Source organism: Gorilla gorilla, chromosome 8 (genome assembly GCF_029281585.2).
Source record: "Gorilla gorilla gorilla isolate KB3781 chromosome 8, NHGRI_mGorGor1-v2.1_pri, whole genome shotgun sequence".
Lineage (NCBI taxonomy): Eukaryota > Metazoa > Chordata > Mammalia > Primates > Hominidae > Gorilla > Gorilla gorilla.
In genome coordinates, this window is record NC_073232.2 from 126,509,543 (window position 1) to 126,534,918 (window position 25,376).

The 25,376-nt window shown below is 37.9% G+C and overlaps 1 protein-coding gene across 4 annotated transcripts in view; it reads left to right on the forward strand.

The window, feature by feature from the left end:
- The window catches only part of TDRD1 (tudor domain containing 1), a 52,404-nt gene extending 28,734 nt beyond the window's left edge, over nucleotides 1-23,670 (forward strand). Inside the window, exons 12-26 of one of the 4 annotated variants that reach the window (XM_055352187.2) lie at nucleotides 1,594-1,761; nucleotides 1,873-1,980; nucleotides 2,883-3,053; nucleotides 4,363-4,605; nucleotides 4,989-5,126; nucleotides 8,554-8,664; nucleotides 9,424-9,594; nucleotides 11,595-11,870; nucleotides 12,388-12,507; nucleotides 13,618-13,734; nucleotides 17,083-17,250; nucleotides 18,105-18,332; nucleotides 18,943-18,989; nucleotides 19,071-19,158; nucleotides 22,510-23,670. In XM_055352187.2, the coding sequence (XP_055208162.2) occupies nucleotides 1,594-1,761; nucleotides 1,873-1,980; nucleotides 2,883-3,053; nucleotides 4,363-4,605; nucleotides 4,989-5,126; nucleotides 8,554-8,664; nucleotides 9,424-9,594; nucleotides 11,595-11,870; nucleotides 12,388-12,507; nucleotides 13,618-13,734; nucleotides 17,083-17,250; nucleotides 18,105-18,332; nucleotides 18,943-18,989; nucleotides 19,071-19,158; nucleotides 22,510-22,541 (2,186 nt within the window). In that variant the 3' untranslated portion in view covers nucleotides 22,542-23,670. Of the gene's footprint in view, nucleotides 1-1,593; nucleotides 1,762-1,872; nucleotides 1,981-2,882; nucleotides 3,054-4,362; nucleotides 4,606-4,988; nucleotides 5,127-8,553; nucleotides 8,665-9,423; nucleotides 9,595-11,594; nucleotides 11,871-12,387; nucleotides 12,508-13,617; nucleotides 13,735-17,082; nucleotides 17,251-18,104; nucleotides 18,333-18,942; nucleotides 18,990-19,070 lie in introns of all 4 variants that reach the window. The other 3 variants (XM_055352188.2, XM_063710520.1, XM_055352189.2) reach the window with 3 other exon arrangements.
- The last annotated feature ends 1,706 nt before the right edge of the window (nucleotides 23,671-25,376 follow it).

A 25,376-nucleotide genomic window follows, 5' to 3' on the forward strand; every position in this document is an offset into this window, starting at 1 on the left:
TTGGCCAGGATGGTCTCCATCTCCTGACCTCGTGAACTGCCCGCCTCGGCCTCCCAAAGTGCTGGGATTACAAGCGTGAGCCACGCCTGGCCAGATATAATTTTTAAAAGCTGGCACAGCTACTCAGGAGGCTGAGGTGGGAGGAGGGCTTGGAGACCAGGAGTTTGAGGCCTCAGTATGCCATGATTGTACCTGTTAATAGCCACCACACTCCAGCCTGGGCAACATAGCAAGACCTCTTAAAAAAAAACAATAACTCATGGAGGATCTTATGATGGACTCATGCAGCTGAATGGAACTATCCAGATCTCCCACTCCACCTATGTACACGTGAAGAAGCAGAAGCTGACTGGTCCAGTGGGTTACCTTAAGCCTGGAGATAGAGAACCAGAATCTCAGCCCCCTTACTCCAGTTTAGTGCTCTTTCCACCATTATGCATCCTGTGCTGTGAAACAACAGGACAATAGTTCATTTTCCTTGCTATTAAGTTTTTCTCTTGCCTTCTCCCTTACGTTGTGATTTCTTTTGGAAACATTTTAAGAAATGGTTTTTAATTTGAGCCTATCTCTTAACTTTTACACTTGAGATCATTAAATTTACTTTGGCTACTGTTTTGAGCCAATTATCCATTTCAATGGGATTTCTAACATAACTTCAACAATCCATTGTAACACATTCTGAGAGGTCATTCCTAGATAGGAAATTCCCTCCACTTTTTGTGGTCTATCCCAGCCTCCCTTTGGTCTTCAGAGTCAACCTATAGGTTCATGGTGAGAACCATTTCCTTTAATAAGTCTATAATCTAGATAATTATTTTCTTATATTTCTGTGTTTAAAACAAGTCAGCCTTAGTTTTATGTGAATGATATCTTATCCTTTAATTCCTTAAAGCAGTAGTAGTTTTTGTCTTCCAGGATTCTGATAAGTTGCCATAATGTCTCTAAGTCTTGATGCTAAAAATATATTCCTTGAATAGTTAGAATTTTATAAATCATGTACTTTTTTCATTTCTGTGAGTTTTCTCTTCTGAGATACTTTTCACTGTGCTTTTGAAGCCTTTCCTTCTTAAACTCTTAGGTTAGCCCTAATTATTTTTCTCTTGACTTGTGACTTTATGTTGCTTGTATCTTTTTTGAACTGTTGAATGCATTTTAGATTTCTAATTATTTTAGCCTAATAAATTGTTCCCTATGGGGTTTATCATTTTCACTTTAGAGTGAGTAGGTCCTAATCTAATCTGATGTGTTTCTACTTGAGTATAATGAGATGATATCTATTCCAAATTACATTTTCTTGAACTCTTTTAGGGACTATAAAGAGTGTATTATAGAGTGTTTTAATTAGATCTGAACTTGTCTTAAGTCGCTGATTTTCTTTCTTGGACCAGTCTAGCTTTTGGTGACGTGGAAAACTGCCCTTATTATAAACATTTATTACTGGGAAGAAGAAACACCATGACCTCTCAGACTGCCATCTTCCAGGAACCTTGCAGTCATAGTCATATTCGTTTTAAAATGATTAAAGCATGCATAATTTTTTTTTTACTTTGGATGAAAACAAAATGGCTTATTTTTCTGTTTTCTTCTGATAAGGTGATCCTGAAGATGTTGGAAAAATGACAACTGAAAACAACATTGTCATAGACAAAAGTGACCTAATCCCAAAAGTGTTAACTTTGAATGTAGGTGATGAGTTTTGTGGTGTGGTTGCCCACATTCAAACACCAGAAGACTTCTTTTGTCAACAACTGCAAAGTGGCCGTAAGTCAGCTTTCTTGATTTGCTCTATGAAGCTAAAATACTTCAAGAGACTTGACATGTAGAAATAATGTATAGATATGTATTTCTTTAAGATGTGATCTTTATCTGCAGGAAAGCTTGCTGAACTTCAGGCATCCCTTAGCAAGTACTGTGGTCAGTTGCCTCCACGCTCTGACTTTTATCCAGCCATTGGTGATATATGTTGTGCTCAGTTCTCAGGTAAGGACGGAGTGTTACTGATTTTTAAAATTTATTTTTATTTATTTTTTTACTTAGAATTGAGTAAAAACCATTGAAACAGAGTCTTTGGTTTGCACTGATAGCTGGATTTAAAGCTTGAATATTAGAGTGAACCAATCATGTTTTTAAATAGATCAAATTAAACTGGTTGAAAGGAGTGTGGTCTGACTCGGGTAAGGGCAGAGCATGTGTGTGTCAAGGAGGTGGAGATATAAAGGAGGTATTTTTGGTTATTTTGTCAGCCTTTTGGTTTTGGGGACTGGTAAAGATAATTCGGTTTAAGCTAATAGGGGTATGTGGAACCTCCCCAGGTTCATATCTTCACCGGTTTTATTGAAATATAGCAAGAGGGCCTGGAAGTGTGGAGCTGTCATGGTGCAGCTTTTGGACGGCACAAGTCCTGCCTTGCGATAACCAGCTTCTGTTACTCTCTGCCGAAGAGAGGCCCAGTGGCCTCATGGAAGGGGAGACGCAGTAATCCTTCAGTAAATTCATCACTTGGTTAGTGGAGTCTGGTTGACTCATGCTTGCCAGGTGTTTTAAAACTAGTCTTGCTATTGAATGCTTCATGTGTTGATTGAGACCTTGTGATTCACATGATCAGGATATGTTCTCTGTACTAATGAGCTAACTCTACTGGAGAGACAAGGCATGTAAACTAATGATTACAGCGTAAGACATAATTACTATAGTAAGCTATTAATATTACATTTTAGGAGTTGAAGGCTTCTGATAAGCAAAATTAGTAAACATATTGTTCTATAAGCTTGATATCTATTAAAGAAAAATCTATAAATGACATCTCTAAGTTGAGGAAGAAAGGTTTTTATTTACATCTACAGTGGAAAAATCATTTGAGATTGAGTCTCTCCCTTTTTCAGAGGATGATCAGTGGTACCGTGCCTCTGTTTTGGCTTACGCTTCTGAAGAATCTGTACTGGTCGGATATGTAGATTATGGAAACTTTGAAATCCTTAGTTTGATGAGACTTTGTCCCATAATCCCAAAGTTGTTGGAATTGCCAATGCAAGCTATAAAGTGTGTACTAGCAGGTATGAAATTTTTATAGCCTCCATATTCTTTAAAAATTCTACAGATGAAGAAACGTGAAAAGATACACGAAATAGGGAAAAGCTGCTTCTCAAAACAACATCATGATCAGATGCTTAAAAGTTACTATATATGTCATTTATCCCAAAGAAATCAGAGATTTCTTTCCATGTCAGTTAGTTGGCTTCATTCAAACGTACCATAATTTAGAAAGAATATCCTATCTCAGAAGGGTGTTACACTTGCAGCATATCCAACATCTTTTCCTTAGGCTATGTTGCAAAATAGAGTTATATGCCAAAATACTTCCTTAGGCTACATTCCCACAGGTGGAACAGGTCGGTAAGTCTTCTCCTTTTCATGTTTGTGATACATATTGTACATTTTCTTCCAGAAAGGGTTGACCTAGTTTACATGCCCAACGAAAAAGTATGAGAGAGTCCATTCTCGTACACATTGGTGCATCAAAGGGTTGCTTCTATATTATTTCATCCTGGCCAGTTTTGATAAGCTAAAGGTGAAATTTCAATTCGCCTCATTACTAGTGAGGCTAAACATTTTTTTGTAAGTTACTTGGCCCTTGCATTTCAAAAACTGACTGAAGCATAACTGTTGGATTGCTGATTTGTAAGTGCCCTTTCAGTGTTGAGTTGTAAGTGCCACCAATGTTTCATATGTTAATATAAGGGACCAGTACTTCTTCAGAGATTGTTTTATACTTTTGTTTATGGCTTTCTTAATTTTATTGGGCTATAATTTTCCTACCTACCATAATGTTCACTTTAGGTGTTAACTATACAATTCAGTAATTCTCAGTAAACTTACTGAGTTGTACAAACATCACCGTAATCTGATTTAGAACATTTCCATCACCCCGGTATGGTCTCTCGTGCCTATTTATGGTTAGTCCTTGCTCCCCAGGTAATAACTAATGTACTTTCTGGCTCTGTAGATTTGTGTTTCTGGACATTGTGTATCAATGGAATTACGTGGTTTTTGTTTTACATATTATAGAAGCTTTTTACAAGCTTTTGCTTTTTCTTTTTTTTCTTGGTAGAGATGTGAGCCTGGCCATGTTGCCCAGGCTGGTCTCAAATCTGCCTCGGCCTCCCGGCGTGCTGGAATGAACCATTGCCCACCAGCAGGCTTTTTCTTTGTTAATTATGCATTCATTTTTATGTTCTTCTTAAGTGACATGTTTCCGTTCCAGTGTTTGCCATAGGTTTCTTAAGTTTACCTTGGGGAAATTAGGAGCTAAATTTCTAAATGCTTTCAGAATAATTGTAACATTCATTCAAAATTCTTTCTTAGGAGTAAAGCCATCATTAGGAATTTGGACTCCAGAAGCTATTTGTCTCATGAAAAACCTTGTACAGAACAAAATAGTCACAGTGAAAGTGGTGGACAAGTTGGAAAACAGTTCCCTGGTGGAGCTTATTGATAAATCCGAGACGCCTCATGTCAGTGTTAGCAAAGTTCTCATAGATGCAGGCTTTGCTGTGGTAGAACAGAGTATGGTGACAGATAAACCCAGTGACGTGAAAGAAACCAGTGGTAAGTCAAATGTTTACTGGATAATGCCTGTTCTGGGGTTCAGATGGTTCTATAAATAAATAGTTTCTTGTACTTATAAAAAGAATTTATGTTGAATGCCTTTCATCTTTTTAAATCAAGCATTCATCTAAATACTTGTAAGAATGTTTGAAAAATTTTATGGGGAGTTTTATAGGTTGCCAGCAGCTGATGATCAGAAATGTAAATTTGAAATTTGCTTAGATAATAATTTATTGTAAGACTGACTTTAAGGTTAATATTCCTATAAAGGCACTTAAAAAGTCAGTGGAAATTCAGTTCTTCAAAAGCGGGTTCCTCAGCCACCCCAACCTCGCTACATCCCTCCTCCACTATGTCCATTTAATGTTTAATTATTTTCACAGTTCCCTTGGGTGTGGAAGGAAAAGTAAATCCACTGGAGTGGACATGGGTTGAACTTGCTGTTGACCAAACAGTAGATGTTGTGGTCTGTGTGATATATAGTCCTGGAGAATTTTATTGCCATGTGCTTAAAGAGGATGGTAAGTTGATTCTTGTCATTTGTTTCTTTTTACAAATACATTGGCATAGATAATAACTTCACATGAGTTTGTTACTAAGTGATAAAAGTACCTCTTTCCAAGAAGAGCCAAGTGGGTATTTGTATTTCCAAGAAAGATTTGGTTATACTTAGTTAGCTTTTATTCTCTTTTAAGCCATTATTTCTATTTTCAATAATACCTCTTTATATTTAAACCAGTTTACATTTCATAGAGTATTTCCTAAATTCATTTACAGAAATTAATTCGGCCTGGTATAGTGGCTCACTCCTATAATCCTAACACTTTGGGAGGCTGAGGCAAGAGGATGATGAGGCCAGGAACTCAAGGGTGCAGTGAGGCTTGATCATACCAGTGTACTCCAGCCTGGGCAGCAGAGCTAGACCGTGTCTCTGGAAAACAAACAAACAAAAAACAAATTTAACTTGTGTTGAAGTATTAGTAACATATAGATACATGTGTATATAGGAGTACAACATAATGAATTATCACAAACTCCACACACTTTGTATAACCAGCCTCTAAGTCAAGCAATAAAACATTACCAGTATCCCAGAAGTTTCCCTCCTATCCCCTCCCATCATTACCTCTTCTTTCTTTCTTTTTTTTTTTTTTTCATTGAGATGGAGTCTTGCTCTGTTGCCCAGGCCTGAGTGCAGTGGCGCAGTGTAGGCTCACTGCAACCTCTGCCTCCCAGGTTCAAGCGATTCTCCTGCCTCAGCCTCCCGAGTAGCTGGGACTAATAGGCATGTGCCACCACGCCCAGCTAATTTTTGTGTGTGTGTGTATTTTTAATAAAGGTGGGGTTTCACCGTGTTAGCCAGGATGGTCTCGATCTCCTGACGTTGTGAATCCACCTGCCTCGGCCTCCCGAAGTGCTGGGATTACAGGTGTGAGCTACTGTGCCCAAGCCGCCACCTCTCTCTTTCAAAAGTAAACATCTTGCTTTCTAATAGCATAGATAAGTTCTTCCTGGTTTTGAACTTTCTAGAAATGGAATTACACACTATGCGAGCTTCTGAGCCTTGCTGCTGCCCCCTGCACTGTGAGATTGTTACATGTATCTGTACCTTGTTTTTCCTTGCTGCATAGTGTTCCATTGTATGTTACATGTATCTGTATCTTATTTTTCCTTGCTGCATAGTGTTCTGTGAATTGTATTGCAGTTTCTTTCTACCATTGGACACTTGGCCTGTTTTGCTTGGGCTGTAAATTAGTGTTGCTGTGAACATTACAGCATATCTGGTGCACATGTGCAGGCATTTTCATGGAGTCCATACCTAGGAATGAAATTATTAGGTCATAAAGGGTATGTAACTTTGCAGCTTCCCCATCTACAAAGGCCAGTTTCTGAAGTGATTCAGAAACATCTAGTTGCTCCACATCCTCACAAACATTGTGTGTTTTCTTTTTCATTTGAGCTGTTCTGATGAGCATCATTGATCTTAAGTTTTCCAAATATTGGTTTTTATTTGTCAAATAAGGACATTAAACTAGATAACTAAGGCCCTGTCTGACCGCATAGTTGTGAGATTTGTCATTTCTTCATTCAGAATCATCTTGTTGGTAGGCCACCATTCCATACAGGATAAAATTTACAATTTTGAAGTTCCTTTTTATTTTTAAAGGTGATTATACAAACGTAATATAAAAATTCTAAAGATGAAGAAGGAAACATGAAAACATGTTTCAAAAGTGTATATAGTGCAAAGTAAGTTTCCTGGTTCCTCTTCTCAATTTTCCAAATATTTTTTCAGAGATACTCTATACATATGCTTGTATGAGTATATATAATCCTTTTCTATATCTATCAATAGTATAAAATGGTAAGTAATTTTTGCATTTTTTCTTCCACTACATTTTGGATATCAGTTCACATACTGTTTTCTCCAGTCTCTTTTTAAATAACAGTTTTTATTTTGGAATAATTTTAGGTATACAGAAAGTCACAAAGATGGTACATAGAGTTCCTGTATACGCCTCACCCAGCTTCTCCTGTAGTTAGCATGTGATCGTGGCACATTTGTTGCAACAAAGAGACCAACAGTGGTATATTACCGTTAACTGAACCCCAAACTTTATTTGGTTTTTGCTAGATTTTCCACTAGTGTCCTTTCTCTGTTCAGGAGCCACTCTGTGACACCACATTGCTGTTTAGTCTCTACTCTTTTTCATGGCTACATGGTATTCCACTGTGTGGGTTTATCCTAATTTAATTAACCTAAGTTAACATCTAGTTGCTCCACATCCTCACAAACATTGTGTTTTTTCTTTTTTGTTTGAGCCATTCTGGTGAGCATCATTGATCTTAACTTTTCCAAATCTTGGTTTTTCTTTGTTAAATAAGGACATTAAACTAGATAACTAAGGTCCTATCTGACCCCATAGTTGTGAGATTTAACCTAAGTGTGGATACACACTACTAAGTGTGGATAAATACAGGATTAGTGGTTTCCAAGCTTTTATTACTAAAACAAATCCTTGTACTGTGATTTTTACTTTAGGAGTAGATCTCTGGGACAAGTTGCTAAAATTGTAATGAGAGTATTAGGTCAAAGGAATATGTGTGTTTGTGCTTTTGAGAGCTAGTGTTCTTCAGAGGCCAGCCAAACAGCAGCAGAGTGTATCATTGTCTATTGTGTGTCCTTAAACTTTATTTAGGCTAATCTGAAAGGCGAAACTTCTGAAACATTAGAATTTATTTTCCATTTTAGTAAATGAGCCTTTGTCACATTCTTAAAAGGCATTTGCTTTTCTTTTACTACTACTAAGTGGTTTAGATCCCTTCTGCATTCAGAAGCTCTCCATGGTCTGCATTTTGCAGGGACAGCTCCAATGTCTCTCTCCAGTGGCCACTTCTCCACTTCTGCGCTTCGCTAGCCTGCTGCCCACTTTTGGTTGCCTAATTTCATAATTCTGTCCTTTGTCTGAGAGCCATGTCTTCCTTCTGGAAATACCCTCTCCTTCAAATGTGATGTACTTTGTATTTCTTTATGAAACCTCCAGCACGCAGAGCTCATGAGCTCTGACTTCTTATACGTTACCTGTGCCATCCATTTAGTGATTGTAGTCACTTTCAGGACAGCTTTTATGTAGCTTCTGTATGGGCTTGTATGCTGTTTTCTTATCTCCCTGCAAAGTTCATGCTTTAGTGTACTGATAATCATGCTCTAATTGTTTCTTTTTGCCCAGTAAATCGTTGGTGTTGGGTTTATTGAAAGTATTAACTAAATAACAACTTATTTGCCCAGTAGTTTTTTAATAAGGAAAAGCATTGGGTAGACTTAATAGTAGTTTAGGGAGGTACCTGTCTTGATCATAAAAATCACGTTTTCTGACTTTAAAGGAAAATCTATGTTGTTTATTTTTTAATATGTTCTTAATTTTTTAATCCTATGTGTATTTTCAGCTTTAAAGAAACTCAATGATTTGAACAAGTCATTAGCAGAACATTGCCAGCAGAAGTTACCTAATGGTTTCAAGGCAGAGATAGGACAACCTTGTTGTGCTTTTTTTGCAGGTAAGTTGCAATTGATGCAATCTTGACTTTTAGAACCTTATATTTCTTAACTTAACCTTATTTTTAGTGCACATTTTCTTAATGCTTAAGCAAACATTTTTCATGGCCAAGAATGAATGAATGCTTACAATGTCATGTGTTTTTCCTTCTCTTTGTAACAAGGAACTTACAAGTGATACTTTTCTTGCCTTAACTTTATTAAACATTATTTTAATGCTTTTCTTTCCAGAATTTTTGTTAATATTAAAATAAGTTAGCTCATGGAAGTGCTGTTCACAGCAGGTTCATTGTTTCTTCTGGTTACTGTAAGTATTTACAGTATTTTGAAAATGTAATTGAGACATCTTCATTACAATAATTTTTTTACTATTTACTACTTAAATTATTTTACCACATAACAAGTAAAATAATCTGAGCCATTAGTACTAAGAGTATTATACATCTCCAAAACTGACAAGTATATTCAAGTCTTATCTTCACCTTCACATTCTGTTTATTGGATAGGTTATGAATGAAATCTTTAATTCATATCAAATGTAAAAGTATGGCACTATACATTTTGGAGATAGTCTAAAAATAGATTTTGAGAATTCTTTCATTCTAGAGATTTTTGAATTTTGAAAAATGAAAGGCGTGATTTGGGAAAGTAAGCAAATTTATTACCTACTTTTAGACAAAGGGTGGCTTTTTTCAAGATAAGTATTTCAAGTGTCGATAGAAAGGAAATGTTCCATGTCACAAACTGTGTGTTAAACCTAGGTGATGGTAATTGGTATCGTGCTTTAGTCAAGGAAATCTTACCAAATGGACATGTTAAAGTACATTTTGTGGATTATGGAAACATCGAAGAAGTTACTGCAGATGAACTCCGAATGATATCATCAACATTTTTAAACCTTCCCTTTCAGGGAATACGGTGCCAGTTAGCAGGTATGGTATACAATAAGAAACTTTCTCAACTTTCTAATACTTGGGGCATATAATCCAAGTGTTAATATCTACAATGTTAACATTTCGTGTGAGTTAGAGGATCCTACTTCATATTATAAAACTTAGAAATTTTACTTACAATATTGACCAAAAACGTCCAGTGTTGTCAGAGTAGGGAAGCGGCTCCTTTACTGACCACAGGAATAAAAACTGCACGATCCTCTGGAAGGCATTGGCAGGATTCCTTAAGAACCTCCAGCGTTCATACCTTCTGACTTAGTAATTTTGCTCCTAGTAATTTATCCCAGAGAAATCCGGGAATTGCACAGAATAGGTTACAAAAATAATTATTACACCACTGTTAATAATGGCAAAATAACATAAATAGTCAATAATAGCAGATTGGGTAAATGATCCATAAAATGGATAATGATAGTACTTATTTTGTAGGGTTGTTGGGAGGATTAAATGAAGTTTTAGGACAGGGTCTGGCACTCAGAGTTCTACATGTTTAGCTGTCTATTGCACAGTCATTAAGATGATGTTAAATATGTGTTATTGATATGAAGAATTGTTCATGATTTAAGTGAAGAAAACAGGTTATAAAAGAGTGTTGTGATAAAGACAATAGACGTCAGAGCCAACTGCTGCTTGCTGTCTATGAGACGTTTAGGCAAATTATTTAAACTTTCTGTGCTTCTGTTTCCTCATCTGGAAATTATTCCTACCTTCCTCAAAGAGTTGTTCAGAGAAAAATATAAAGCACTTAACAGTGCTTGGCATTATACCTATAGTAGCGGTTATTATAAAAACTTTATAATAGAATATATGAGAGAATGTGTGTATATTTGTGTATTTTGGACATCTGCACATAAAAGTTGTGGATGGTTGGATTCCAAAATGTCAACAGTGGTAAAGTCAGGCAGCATAGATGGATTTATTTCTTCTGCTAATCTGTTTCTGTTTATTTTATAATATATATCAGATTATTGTTCTTTTTTTATTTTATTATTATTATTTTTTTTGAGATGGGGTTTCACTGTTGTTGCCCAGGCTGGAGTGCAGTGGCACAATCTGCAACTGCAGTGGTTGCTCACTGCAACCTCTGCCTCCCAGGTTCAAGCGATTCTCCTACCTCATCAGCCTCCTGAGTAGCTGGGATTACAGGCATGTGCCACCACGCCCAACTAATTTTTTGTATTTTTAGTAGAGACGGGGTTTCTCCATGTTGGTCAGGCTGGTCTTGAAATCCTGATCTCAGGTGATCCACCTGCCTCCACCTCCCAAAGTGCTGGGATTACAGGCATGAGCCACTGTGCCCGGCCCAGATTATTGTTCTTAATTACCATATTTTATTCCAGTGCTGCTTAAATTATGGCCCCCAAACCAGCAACATCAACATGGGAACTTGTTAATAACTGCAGATTTTCAGCCCCCACCCCAGACCCAGACCTACCAAAATTAGAAACTCTGGGTAGGGCCCCACAGTCTGTGTTTTAACAAGGCCTCTAGGTGATTGAGATACATGTTCAAGTTTGAAAATCGCTGCTAAGAAAACAAGGGTGTAAGCCAAAATTATCCAAGAAAAATAATTTTTGCTTACATAATGAAAAACATTTTGAAGTTATTAGAAAACTCTCCACAAAGGTGGCAGTATATCAGCTGACATCTTCTACCAGCATAATGGTTAACTCATACATAACAGAACATGATGGTGAATTCTAAAACAGTACTCCTTTTTTTATTGGAAAATGCCCGGTAAAGATATGTTAGCAGAGAATGTAAGGAAAGATCATGAGCCTCCTAAAACCCTAGAGTGTATTAGCAAATGCATTATCTCTAAGTCAGGCGTGCAGGATGTAGGTGTATAATTGAATATTGAAGATACTGAGGATTGCTGACCTGAAAGTAAACTTGGCAAAGACCTGGTGCTGGGTACTACTAAAGCAAAAATGAGACTTGTTCATAGGATTCTTTTTACTGCTGTCCTTATTTTCCAGATATACAGTCTAGAAACAAACATTGGTCTGAAGAAGCCATAACAAGATTCCAGATGTGTGTTGCTGGGATAAAATTGCAAGCCAGAGTGGTTGAAGTCACTGAAAATGGGATAGGAGTTGAACTCACCGATCTCTCCACTTGTTATCCCAGAATAATTAGTGATGTTCTGATTGATGAACATCTGGTTTTAAAATCTGCCTCACCACATAAAGACTTAACAAATGACAGACTTGTTAATAAACATGAGCTTCAAGTTCATGTACAGGGACTTCAAGGTAACATTTTAAAACCATTTATTTGTTTAAATTTGTTATTCTTTGCTCTCAGAGACTATGAAAATTTTTCCATCATAAATGACAATTTTCCTGTAGAGATATGCTTTACGGACATAGATTAGTAGGTTAATATTAATTGTATTATTATTAAATTATTGAACAAACATTCATTTCAATGTAATTGTCAGATAAACATATACAGAGATATCTCACTTAGAAGCTTGAGTAAATTGTAAGAATTATATTAAATATTTAACAGAGATGGAAATATACAGAAATATACTACAGGAGTATAATAGTTCAAGGATTTCATTGTAGACTTAACTTTTTCGTAATGCCCACAAAATCCCTCAAATAGAATAGATTGTTTTGTGAAAAAATACAGATTTTTATTTTGGGGATTTGGAAATATTGATAATCATTTGATGAACAAATGATTGAATTAAATATGTTACTGAGGAAAACAACAGTACATTTTTTTTATTCCGTGTGAGACCTGTGTTTTGTATGTTTCCAGCTACCTCTTCAGCTGAGCAATGGAAGACAATAGAATTGCCAGTGGATAAAACTATACAAGCAAATGTATTAGAAATCATAAGCCCAAACTTGTTTTATGCTCTACCAAAAGGGATGCCAGGTAAGAAACCAAAATTTGAGACATATTTATGCTCATCTTTTAAACTGTAAAACGAAAGTGCTGGTCTTGAATTCCTTTGGGAATGAAGGGGAGAAAGAGGCTCACTGTTTTAAGGAAGAACTGATCATAACACTTAAGGCAAATTTAGTTACGAAACACTAGCGGGAACATGAAGGGAAGCCCTACTACAGTCAGCACCTACCTGCCCAATAGCCTGGTCTACAGCTTTTTATAACAGAAGTGTCCTTAATTACTGTATAATTTCTTGTTTAAAAAACACATTATCTATATTGAATCATATTTACTGCTTTAGATATATCGAAAGACTTTGTAATCCATTCATAATCATAGCTTTACTATACCTTAGAGACGTAGAAAAATGTTTCACACTAGAACGAATCTTGAAGAAAAGTAGCATATAAAAATTTATTTTCAATTTTCCTTTTGTTGTTTCATGGAAGTTGCAATTAAGGAATCTCTTAAATGTATATGACTTTATCCTTGTAGTATCTGAAGATGAGTTAGTGCAAGCTGAGTGCTGTCTTTTTAGAATAATTTGCAGGCACTTTTAAAGCTGAAAAAATGAAACTTTTGTTTCAAATTTTCAAAGTTAGAACTGTGGTGATGCCAATAACTGCTCTTAAATTGATCTGTAATACTACAAAAGGATCTTTATTCTGTGTACTAAAAAGCAGGAGCTTAGGGTTATTTGATCCTGACAACATGTTGTATAATGAATTGGAAATGCTATTGAGGATAATTTTATTAAGTATAACACTTACTGAAAAGTACACTAAACAATTGTAAAAATACAGCTTAATAAGTTTTCACAGAGTGAACAAACCAGTATAGCCACCTTGATCAAGTAGTTGATCCACCGGAGGCTTCCTCCCTGCCCACTCCCGGTATTGATTGCATCCCTTTTGCAAATGGCAACCGATAGTGGGTATATTTTCAAGTATCATGTATATTTTATATACATGTATATATTTTAAATATATTTTAATACACAAAGGGTTTTTGGATTGATTAGACTTGCCATTCTTTTGTATAGTTTTAATAGTAGCACTGGAAATTTTCTTCACAAAAGATTGCTTTTATATGTTTTAGAAAATCAGGAAAAGCTGTGCATGTTGACAGCTGAATTATTAGAATACTGCAATGCTCCGAAAAGTCGACCACCCTATAGACCAAGAATTGGAGACGCATGCTGTGCCAAATACACAGGTAAGGTTCTTTTAGGGAAAATATTTGAGGAAAGGTATTTAGTCTGTTTTGTTCTACATGATACTATGTAGATTTTGGTATTTTAGCTGCATATTTCATTTGGTTTAGGGAGAGAAATTAAGGAAGGCAGTGTTGTGGATTTAATTCATATGTTGGTCATTCAGCTTTTCGATTCTATATAGATTATTTTTAGGCAAGGATATAGGTAGATTTCTACAAATCCGTCAGTACTTACAGATAACCAGCTCAAGATAACCACACTATTCTAGTGGATCAGTCACATTACATTTATTTATGGAGGGGTTGCAAAGAATTCATAGGGTTCCATATGTGAATGTACTAAAAAAAGGATGAAATGCCTCAGGGAGTCAGGCTCATTGATAAGGGTATACTTTGATCATTCTCCGTTTTCATATCTCATTTTAACAAATTTCCTATGCTAATATAAATAACACTTGGATTTGCTTCTGGGATCAAGGTTAAGTGGGAGTGGAGCCAGGTTACAGTGCTGCTTCATGGTCCACAGTCAGGTCCAATTGGCAGGCAAGCATGGCTCCTGCCAGTCCCTGGGCAGAGGTGGCTAGTGGCACATGGCAGCCACGTGGGGCTAGAACTGAGTTCACCTGGGGACAGGGCTGCTTTCAGTCAGTAGCTGGGAACAAGGTCTTGAAAGTCTGCCACTGGGGCACAGGCCTGCCTTCTCAAAGAGCCTTCCTCAATCTTGGGCTCCAGTGGCGTTTCAAAACCCCCATCTGGATCCCAAACCTCTCACAAAGGCATTTTTGTGGTTAGATGGGCACCAAATTGTTTTTGTTGGGGAGCACAAGTTGGGGACCTTCAAACTTCATGGTCTTGCAGATATTGCACACTAGTTTTGTTTTTCTTTTGTATGAGAACTGGATCTATACTTGCCCTTTCTTTCCAGGATAAATCACAATTTTTGGTTCTATAAGTATTCTGCCTTACTTCATTAGGACTGCATAAGCACTGTTCACAGCTGAGCTGTGTAGTGTATTACAATTACCTTCTCTTTTGCCACTTCTGTTGTTGTCAGTGTTCTGTAGACTGTCACTAATTATTTCCAGTGCTCTGCATTAGTGCAAATTCCCTCAAAGAACACAACATGTACTTTCTCAACTATTACCATATTGGAGGCATCTTCAGCCTTCAGTCTGCTCCTGTACAGGCTGCTTGTCCCCCAGACCTGAGCTGTTATCCTGGGTTTTTCCTCACCATGCTGAGATCGTTTCAGCCCTGACCCTTTTGTTTCCTGGACGGCACTTCTGCCCCCCACACTGTGTTAGCTAGATTTCTTCTTCCTTCGTCCCACCTTGTTTTTTGGATCCCCAACTTCCCTTTTGATTTACTCCAGTATTTGGGTGGATCCTGTCCTCCAGAAGCTGAGAAAAGGTGCATGTAAGACAAATTTTCTGTTATCTCCCATGTTTGAAAAAGTCTTCAGCCTAATAGTTAATTGATAGGTTGCCTGGATGCAGAATTCTAGATTGGAAATGGTTTTTCACTTAAAATTTTGAGGCACTGCTATTATTGTGTTTTAGCTATTGGTGTTTCTGGTCAAAAGATTAATGTTATTCCGGATTCCACAAACTTTGTATGTTTTTTCCGCCTTTCTGGAACTGTTAGTATTCTCACCTGTTTTGAAATTTATGATGTGACCTTAGTATGGTGTTTCTTTTTCTACCGTTTTGCTGGGCACTCAGTGGGTGGGCCCCTTACATCTAGAAATTCATGAGCTTCAGTTTGAGAAACTTTCCTGAATTAATGCTTTTAGTTGCTTTTGTTTTCTGTTCTGTTAGGAGCTTCAAGTCTTCTAATGCTGAATTTGAACTCTTCTGCTAAATGTCCTCTTCTCTCTTTCATCTTTTTTGTTCTTAAAGAGATTTCCTCAATTTCACCTTGCAACTTTTTAAATTTAGGTTTTCATTTCTATCACATTTTTAATTTCAATAGCTTTTTTTGTTTTGTTTTTCATGTTTATGTGTTTTAATACTACCCTGTTCTTTCAAGAGTGGAATGTCATTTCTCCAAGGATATTACTGTCAGTCTTCTAATGTTCATTGTCATCTTCCTCCTTGGTTTCCTGCCTTGGTTTCCCTAAGGTCCTGTTTTGTTTTGGTCTCCTCTGTGATGTTAGAGGCTTTCTGCAAATCTCTGGTGATCCTATGCTGTTCCTGTATTTAATATGGGGCACTGAGAAGTTACTGGGAAGTTGCTTTGAGAGTGGGCAGGGGCTTTTCCACTGGTGGCCTTCACTGTGGGTGATCTGGCTCTGCCATCTCACTGCAGACTCCCAGTGTCACCATCTTGATGGGCTGTCACATGGACTGGTGGCCTCCTGCCTGGAGTGCACAGCTTGCCTGCCAGTGTTAAACTCTCCCTGGCCTACTCTGCCTCACGTTCTCCAGTCCATGCCCTCTGTAGTTCATTCTCTCAGGAGAGGAAACCTCCAGTCTTCTGCCCTCAAGTAGCAGCATTATTAAAACATGGGAACATAAAGCTCACCATTCTCTTTAGCAACTTTAAAAATAGGTGTTATATGCAAATGAGTGTATGAACCAAAGCCTGTTCAGATGTCTTTGCAAGTAACTCTGCTTCCTTGGCCAGTCTTCATTTCCAACTCCATCTTAACTCCTGTTTTTGAATGAGCAGCACCAATCGTTGAGACTTCAGGGGTTGGGGATTTGTGATGCAAGCTGGGATGCTTCTTGGCTTCCCCACTGCCAACTTGGTTGAGCTACCGTGGCTCTACTAAATCATTTTCATTCAGGCATCTGCTTTCCAGCTTCCAATATTCTGTTGTCTTTTCTCTTGTTCTCTACTCTATTCTACGCATTTAAAAAAAAAAAAAAATCTGGCCGGGCATGGTGGCTCACGCCTGTAATTCCATCACTTTCGGAGGCTGAGGCAGTAGGATAGTTTGAATTCAGGAGTTCAAGACCAGCCTTGGCAGCATGGCAAGACTATCTCTACCAAGAATAAAAAGTTAGCTGGGCATGGTGGTGTATACCTGTATTCCCAGCTACTGAAGAAGCTGAGGTGAGAGGATCACTTGAGTCTGGGAGGTGGAGGTTGCAGCGAGCCAAGATGGTGCCACTGCACTCCAGCCTGGGCTGCAGAGCCAGACTCTGTCTCAAAAAAAAAATAAAAAAAAATTCTATTACATTTTTCATAGGAATGTAGAGGTAAATGCTTGTATTTAATTTGAACTGTAACCAGAAATTTTGACATGGATTTTTAAGTGATGTAAATATAACCATGAATAACCATCTTAAAGTAGGAAGAATCACTGACTGTAAGTTCTTACCTGAGATTTCATTCTATTTTCAGGTGATGATTTTTGGTATCGTGCAGTTGTTCTGGGGACATCAGACACTGATGTGGAAGTGCTCTATGCAGACTATGGAAACATTGAAACCCTGCCTCTTTGCAGAGTGCAACCAATCACCTCTAGCCACCTGGCGCTTCCTTTCCAAATTATTAGATGTTCACTTGAAGGTAGACAGCTAAGTCACTTTCCAATTTAGGTTTCTGGGTATTTTTTTTTCCTCTTTATGTTTCATAGCTCTAAGTCAGAATCAAATGGATATTTCCAGTAACTGCCTTAATGTTTTTAAATATTAAGAGTTTTCAAATAAGTTTCATATTCTTTATTCTTTATCAAATTCTCACAAAAACTATGCTCAGTCAGTCTTTGTTTTGTAGATTCGTTTCAGAGGGCCAGGGTTCAGAGATTCAGTTTTGCCCCTGGTTGCTAAGCTAGTAAGTAGCAGGGCCAGGATGTGAAACAGGGTGTCTGGTGTCTGTGAACCAGGGTGTCTGACCTCTCATTTGGGGTCTTTCTGCTTCATCACATCTCTCTTTAGGGACTAAAGGCATTCACATGACACCATTTTTGGCTACCTTATGAATGATAAATCTGCATATATTCAACTCCTTAGTTGGAATTTGAACAAAGTGAACAAAAATACTTAAAGTAGCTTTTTACTGTCGCTCCTGATGTCCTTATGCAGAGGACTTGCAGATAATACCATACCGATTGCTTCATGGTCCTCTTAGGTTTTGACTCAGAGTTGGAAAATTATCTTAGTTTCTCCTGTTGGAATATATGAAGGACAGATGTGTCTGTTTCGTGCCCTCTAGTCCAAGATTAGTGCTTGATGCCTTGTTAGGTGATCAATCAATATGTATTGAATAAATTTGTCTTTTGTAATGCAACAGCAGTAGTACATCAAAACACACCTAAATCCAGCTGAAGTCCAGTAAGCCTTTTGCTTATTATTCTTAGATAATTTATCTAAATTCTGTCTTTTTAAAAGGGACTAAAAGACTATAATATCTATTTTTTCCAGGATTAATGGAATTGAATGGAAGCTCTTCTCAATTAATAATAATGCTATTAAAAAATTTCATGTTGAATCAGAATGTAATGCTTTCTGTGAAAGGAATTACAAAGAATGTCCATACAGTGTCAGTTGAGAAATGTTCTGAGAATGGGACTGTCGATGTAGCTGATAAGCTAGTGACATTTGGTCTGGCAAAAAACATCACACCTCAAAGGCAGAGTGCTTTAAATACAGGTATTCTTTTCAAGTCTTATTAATAACAGATGTTAAGTGTGAGGAATAACAGATAATCAATTTAGTTGACTTGACCTTTTCTCACTCCCCATGCCATACTCTCTTCTCCTCCTCCACAAATCCAGTGGCAGGGTTCTGATTCCTGTGGCTGCCTGGGAGGGCCGTCTTGATGGAGGCAGTCCTCTGAGTCCAGATAGTCCTTAGATCAGACTTGTCAGCACTGCTGTGGGAATTGACACCAAGAGCTTTGAAAATGCCAGGCATTCTGCCTGCTTCTTATTTCCAATTTACTTTCTATCCTGATCAAAATGAGAAGTTATATTTTTGAGATTCCATCTTCCTGGTACTTCATAAGATGTATATTTGACAGACCTGGCCTCAATCAAAAAGAGAGATGATTGACAACCAAAACCTTGGAGACATGGGTTGTTAATGTGGTCAAATCCAGACCATGGTAGTAGATAATCTCAAAGCCCAAATGGATCCATCCAGGTCTTTGTAGTTGGAACCCATGCGCAAGGGGGAGAGCTATCTGTATATGTTTACACTCCCAAGTTTTTCTTCTTTACATTATGTGTTATCTAATGGCTTATTTTTCTTGTGCTTTTAGAAAAGATGTATAGGATGAATTGCTGCTGCACAGAGTTACAGAAACAAGTAGGTAAAATTTCCTTTAAGTGAAATTATACTCCTAACGTTTTTAGAAATTAAATCATATGGTTTCTTTTTCACCCACAGGTTGAAAAACATGAACATATTCTTCTCTTCCTCTTAAACAATTCAACCAATCAAAATAAATTTATTGAAATGAAAAAACTGTTAAAAAGTTAAGTAAGTTAAATCGTATGTTTTCGCCTCTTCTGTGATCACCAATAGGACATCTTCAGGCATATTGTCAGGATAGAGCTAATGGAGTGAAACCTATTGTAAGGCTGTACTTTCGTGATTTAATGACGTGAGGTTTGGTCATAATGCTTCTGCTGTTTTTGTAGGTTTATCTGATCGTTTTCCTTTGCCACTGCTAACGGAACTGAACCCCCAGGGGTATTCCAGTTGTAATAGCCTTTCCTTACTGTTGTTCGGTTCTGTGAATGCCTATGTTGTTGATATGTGGAGGGACTTGTAAAACTTGTTGTGACATAAAGCTTAGCCTCAGATTTTTTGTCTAGATCTGAAATTAACTCATATCTCACTTATGCACATTGCTGTAAATATGTTTAGCACTTTTTGCGAGGGGTATCTAAAGGGCCAAGAACGGAAAGTGGATCTAAAGGGCCAAGAACGGAAAGTGGGCTGCACTGAGGGTATTTTTCATTTAAAAACAAAACATACTCCCTGCTTTTGGTGGTGATTCTAGTGTCTAAAGAACATACTGGTGAGTTTTAAACCAGTGTTCCTCCCCACCCCGCCCCCATATTTTAAATGTCTGGGATCCTTTGTTGTAAGATGGTTCTCAGAAATAAATTTTTGATTAAGAGCCAATTAGAACTTATGATCAGGGCTGGGGGTGGTGGCTCACGCCTGTAATCCCAGCACTTTGGGAGGCTGAGGCGGGCAGATCACCTGAGCCCAGGAGTTCGAAGTCAGCCTGGCTAAGATGGCGAAACACTGCCTCTACTTAAAATACAAAATTAGCTGGGTATGGTGGTGCACACCTGTTAGCCCAGCTACTTGGGAGGCTGAGACAGAAGAATCGCTTGAATCCAGGAGGCGGGGGTTGCAGTGAGCCAAGACTGCTATTATACTCCAGCCTGGGTGACAGAGTGAGAGTTTGTCTCAAAAAAAAAAAAAAAAAAACAAAAAAAAAAACAAAAAACAGCCTCTAATCTCAGAATAAAGTTGTCTCTCCTCACCACTTTGAGTTGTTACAGTTCCAGCCAAAAGCAAAGGAACTTTGATTTACTTAATATGTGCACTTTTGTTGGTTAACAAGTTTATATTAAACGGTTTGGAAATAGTTCAAGAGGTGGCTATATTACTCTTCATGAATCTTTTATGGGTGTAGTAACTCTCAAGTAGGAACCAACTGCAAACTGTGTTAAAACATATCTTTCATGTGGTAATAGACTGTTTCTTTGTTTTTTAAGAAAGGTCAACTGAATTATAAGCTAAATGTAATTAATGCAAGATCAACTATCTTGACTGTCATGTTTCCTTTTACAGATTTTGGGTTATTACAACTTTCAGTCCTTTCTAATACATTGTCTTAATACTGACTGTTTTGTGTGTTTGAGCTTAAAATCTTTTAATCTTTTTTTTTTTTGGAGACGGAGTCTTGCCCTGTCACCCAGGCTGGAGTGCAATGGCGTGATCTCGGCTCACTGCAACCTCTGCCTCCCAGGTTCACACAGTTCTCCCACGTCAGCCTCCCGAGTAGCTGGGACTACAGGCGTACACTGCCACACCCGGCTAATCTTAAACTTAATGGTGATTTTAATTTCATAGATCAAGGAACATGCAATGACATGGATTTCTGGAATTTAGTCCTAGTACCAAGTCACTATATATATATATTTATTTTTTATTTTTTATTTTTTTTTTTTTTGAGACAGAGTCTCGCTCTGTTGTCCAGGCTGGAGTGCAGTGGCGCTATCTCAGCTCACTACAACCTCGCCTCCCGGGTTCACGCCATTCTCCTGCCTCAGCTTCCCAAGTAGCTGGGACTACAGGTGCCCGCCACCATGCCCAGCTAATCTTTTTGTATTTTTAGTAGAGATAGGGTTTCACGGTGTTAGCCAGGATGGTCTCGATCTCCTGACCTCGTGATCTGCCCTCCTTGGCCTCCCAAAGTGCTGGGATTACAGGCGTGAGCCACCGTGCCCGGCCACCAAGTCATTACATTTTTAACCAAGTTGGTTGGCCTGTATGTTCTTCTTATCTGTGTAATAGGCCTTTTTCCTAAGGATATTGAGTGTGCTTACACATAAAACTTAAAGTGAAATTTCATTGTTTCTTGATAGATTTAAGACAGGGCTTAGTAGCTTTCAAAAGAAAACTTGATTTAAAGCATAGTAGTTGAACTGGATTTTTCCTTACTGTGGGAATAAATAGATATTTTATTTACATTTGAATACAGTGCAATACCTTGTGTTTGGGTAGTACGTATTTACAAAGCATTTTTACATCTACTCACATACTTAATCTTCACAATGCCCTTGAAAAGAAAGTAGGACCCATTTTACAGTTAAGGAAGCTGAGGCTCAGAGAGGGTTACATGACTGTCGAAAATAACATACAGGCTGAAACACTAGGTCTTACGACTTAAAACAGTTGTCTCAACTTCCCTGAGGTGCTACGTGTACAGTATCCTTTTAGATCAGATCAATTACATAGGGCATGAAACTAGAGGGTTACATTATTAGGAAAAAATAATGTACATGGTTGCTTAAGCATTGCTTCATTGTGGTGAAAATAGAGCTGAATATTTACTCCTTTAAATTATTCCTTGAGATAGAATGGGTGTAAAAATGTATTTTGGCTGGGCATGGTGGCTCAGGCCTGTAATCCCAGCACTTTGGGAGGCTGAGGCGGGCAGGTCACATGAGGCCCAGGAGTTTGAGACCATCCTGGCCAACATGGTGAAACTTTGTCTCTACCAAAAAAAAATATAGAACCAGCCAGGCGAGGTGGCGTGCACCTGTAGTCCCAGCTACTGGGGAGGCTGAGGCAGGAGAATTGCTTGAACCCAGGAGCCGAAGGTTGCAGTGAGCCGAGATGGCGCCACTGCACTCCAGCTTGGGCAACAGAGTGAGACCCTGTCTCAAAAAATTAAAAGACAAACACATGTATTTCATCATCTCTGGAGAAATTTAATTGTTAGCAATTTAATTGTAAAATTGCTAAAACAGAAGTGCTGTGGTGATATGAACATAAAACCCTCTGTAATCTGTTGCTCAGGTGATGTTTCAACACACAAGTTAATGTCAGATATCTTTTATATATAAGGAGAGTGCAAACAACTATATGTTATATTTGTGAAGGGGAGTATAAACAGCTGTACTTAGCATATATTATGCTACGTTATGGTGGTCATTAATTTTCTTAACTGACAGGTCTGACTTAAATGCGTAATTTCAGTTAAAAGTGAATATTTTGTTTGCTTGTATTTGAAATTAAAAGCCATAGCAATTGAGTTTTTGTGTAAGGCATAATGATAGTTGATTTTTTTCTTTTTCAGAAACAGCCTCTCTTGGAGGTAAACCCTTATGAGACAGGAAACAGCAAAGGCTAGCTTTAGGAGAGAAAGTACAGCACCTGGTGTTTTTATTTATGAGAACCTTTTCTTTGTCCACTTTCTCTGTAATGACCTCCTATCCCTCCGTTTTTGCCTGCCTGCCATTCTCCTATTAGGTTGGTGGTTTTTATTTTCCTCTAAGTTCCTTCCACCAAATAAATATTACGTAAAAAATTCATACCAAATCAATGAGAATACTGGCAAGGAATACATAGGGACTTTCTGCTATATATGTAACTTTTTATTACTTAAAGGTACCAAAGGAAGGCCAGGTGCAGTGGCTCACGCCCAGCACTTTGGGAGGCTGAGGTGGGAGGATCCCTTGAGGCCAGGAGTTCAAGGTTACAGTGAGCTATGATAGTGCCACTGCACTCCAGCCTGGGTGACAGATTTTGTCTTAAAAAAAAAAAAAGTTGATATGAGTTTTATTTTCTGTCCGTTTGAAATATTTTATAATATTCCCTGCATTCTCTGTCGTCTGCCTCTTCCACATAATGTCCTTTGCTTTCGTGTTTGTTATCTTCTTTTTCTGTTCACTCAGAGATCATCAATTTCTTTCTCTCCGTCCTTAATTGGATTATTTTTCTTTTGGCCTTTGGGCACAGAGTCTGACCTCTGGACCACTCTAACTGGAGAAGGAACTTTATGTTCCCTCTCCTGCTGTGTCCACAACCTTAGAAATCTGTAGCTAGATTTTTGTTGTTATAGATAGAATTTACTGTTTCTGAAACCCAAATACAGTTATCAGTTTAAGGTTAAAAAAAAAACGAAGAGTATATATTTTTCCTGAAGCATAAAAATAATCTCAAATTCTCCTAAACCACGCATATGCAGAATTATAGGCTGGCTGACTTTCCTGCCAACCCCAAAGTTTGAATTTTTTTCATGATTTGACTGTCAGACTATGAAACCTAAGATGTTTCTCACCAACTCATAGCAGATACTTGGAAGACTTTTTTTTTTTTTTGCTTTTACTGGCAATGTATGTTGTCTAATCTGTTAAATGGGATATTTCCTCATGTAAAAAGTTGTTAAAACACTGATGTGCTTCTGTTAGATAAAAGTTCACGCTGCTTTGCCCAATAAAATTATTTCACTTCCAAACCAGCTTTGTCTTGTTTTCTTACTGCAGGCATTTTTGCCAATTTCCTTTTTTTTCTTGTACATACTGGGAGAATTAGAGGCTTAATGTGTTCATACTGTCTGCTTTATTGTTTGTAACCACAGAGGAAATACAAGAATATGCAATCACACAATTGCCGTTTTATTAAGGAAAATTAGGGAAACAAATCAAGGAACACAGAAAAATCAGGAGTCATTGTTTGGCTTCAAATTGTAACATTTTATCCTATGGTACTAGACATTTGAATAGGAACTGTTTTAATTAAATGGAATTTAATATTATTTGCTGATTCAGCTAATTTGCCTTGTTCTCCAAAAGAGACTAGTATCTATAGCACTAGCCTCACAAATAGAGATATGGGTTAAATGTCTCTTGGATTAATTAGACATACTGGATCATCAGGTCTTCCTTCTGAGTAGATTTAACATGTTTCCGATTTTAATTAATGTGCCAGCTGCATGTTTCATTCGTTCAGTGAATATTTGAGCTCCAGCTATGAGTCTGACATTGAGGTATGTGCCAGATTTTTTATTAGGGCCAGCGCAGCTCTATCATACCAGCTAATATGTTCTTCACATCGCCTCAAAATATCTGGTTTGGTCATAAATACAGTAGAGCTTCAGTCTTCAGATCCCCTCAGAATATCTGGTTTGGTTATAAGTACCATAGAGCTGAGACCGTATATCTGAACAAATGATTTAGTCTTGGGTGGAGGCCTTGTAAATATTAAGATAAATCTTATCCAGTTTGCGAGGGAGGAGATTTCTATCATAAGAACAGTGAACTCCTGGGGGTTGACAAGGGGAAAAGGAGCATATTTGATACGCTTCTTGTTTTGCTAAAATTCTTTTGCTGCAGCAGCTAGAAATGTAAAAGTCTCAAAATTGTGAACGAGGATTAATTACTATTCTGAAATTGATCTCTCTTGCTATGTAATAACAGCTCCGGAAACCAACACATGAAGATCCTCACCAGCGGGACCCTAAGCTGCCAAATTCCCAGAGAGAAATTAAGTCATTGTGAGGCTCACTGCTGAGAGACTGTCAGCCACGAGCAATAGATCACTAGTGTTACTAATAAGCTCCTCACCAACACAGCTGCCTGGATTTGGCAAGTCGAGCTCTTCTGGGATCAGCCAAAAAGGACACCTGGGCTCCTCCCCATGTAGGTGGTTTAGTGGCCTGACTTGCATCCAAACAGCCCTTAATACACACAAAATTGTCGGAGTGTTTTTTGCTTTTTCCAGATAAAGGGAGTTGGAGGGTAACCTGTGGTTCTAAACATGCAGTTAAGAAAGAATGGTAGAATGGTTTTACTTGCCAGAATTAAGGTGGTGAAGTTCTGTTAGAAGTAAGGTTACTGCCCAGTCGCACAGGGTGAGAACTGCAGATGGCTCACCCAGAGAACCAACCATTAACGTTCTGGTATTGCCCTGATCTACGCACTGCAGTCTGATTTTCTTAGGAAAGTTCTTGCATTTTGGCTATAGTTTCAAGTAACCTAAAACTGGCTTCATTTAAGGTGTTAGCTAGCTGCCAAGCCTTAGCCATTTTTTCCATGCTTGCTTGCTTCCCTTATCACCCTGAGGGGATGCCATTTTTAACACCTTGTGGTGTTAACCTTTTGATGAAGAGGCCCCTATCTCCTGTGATGAGAACCTTCCAGGAAGTGAGACAGACTCTGATGC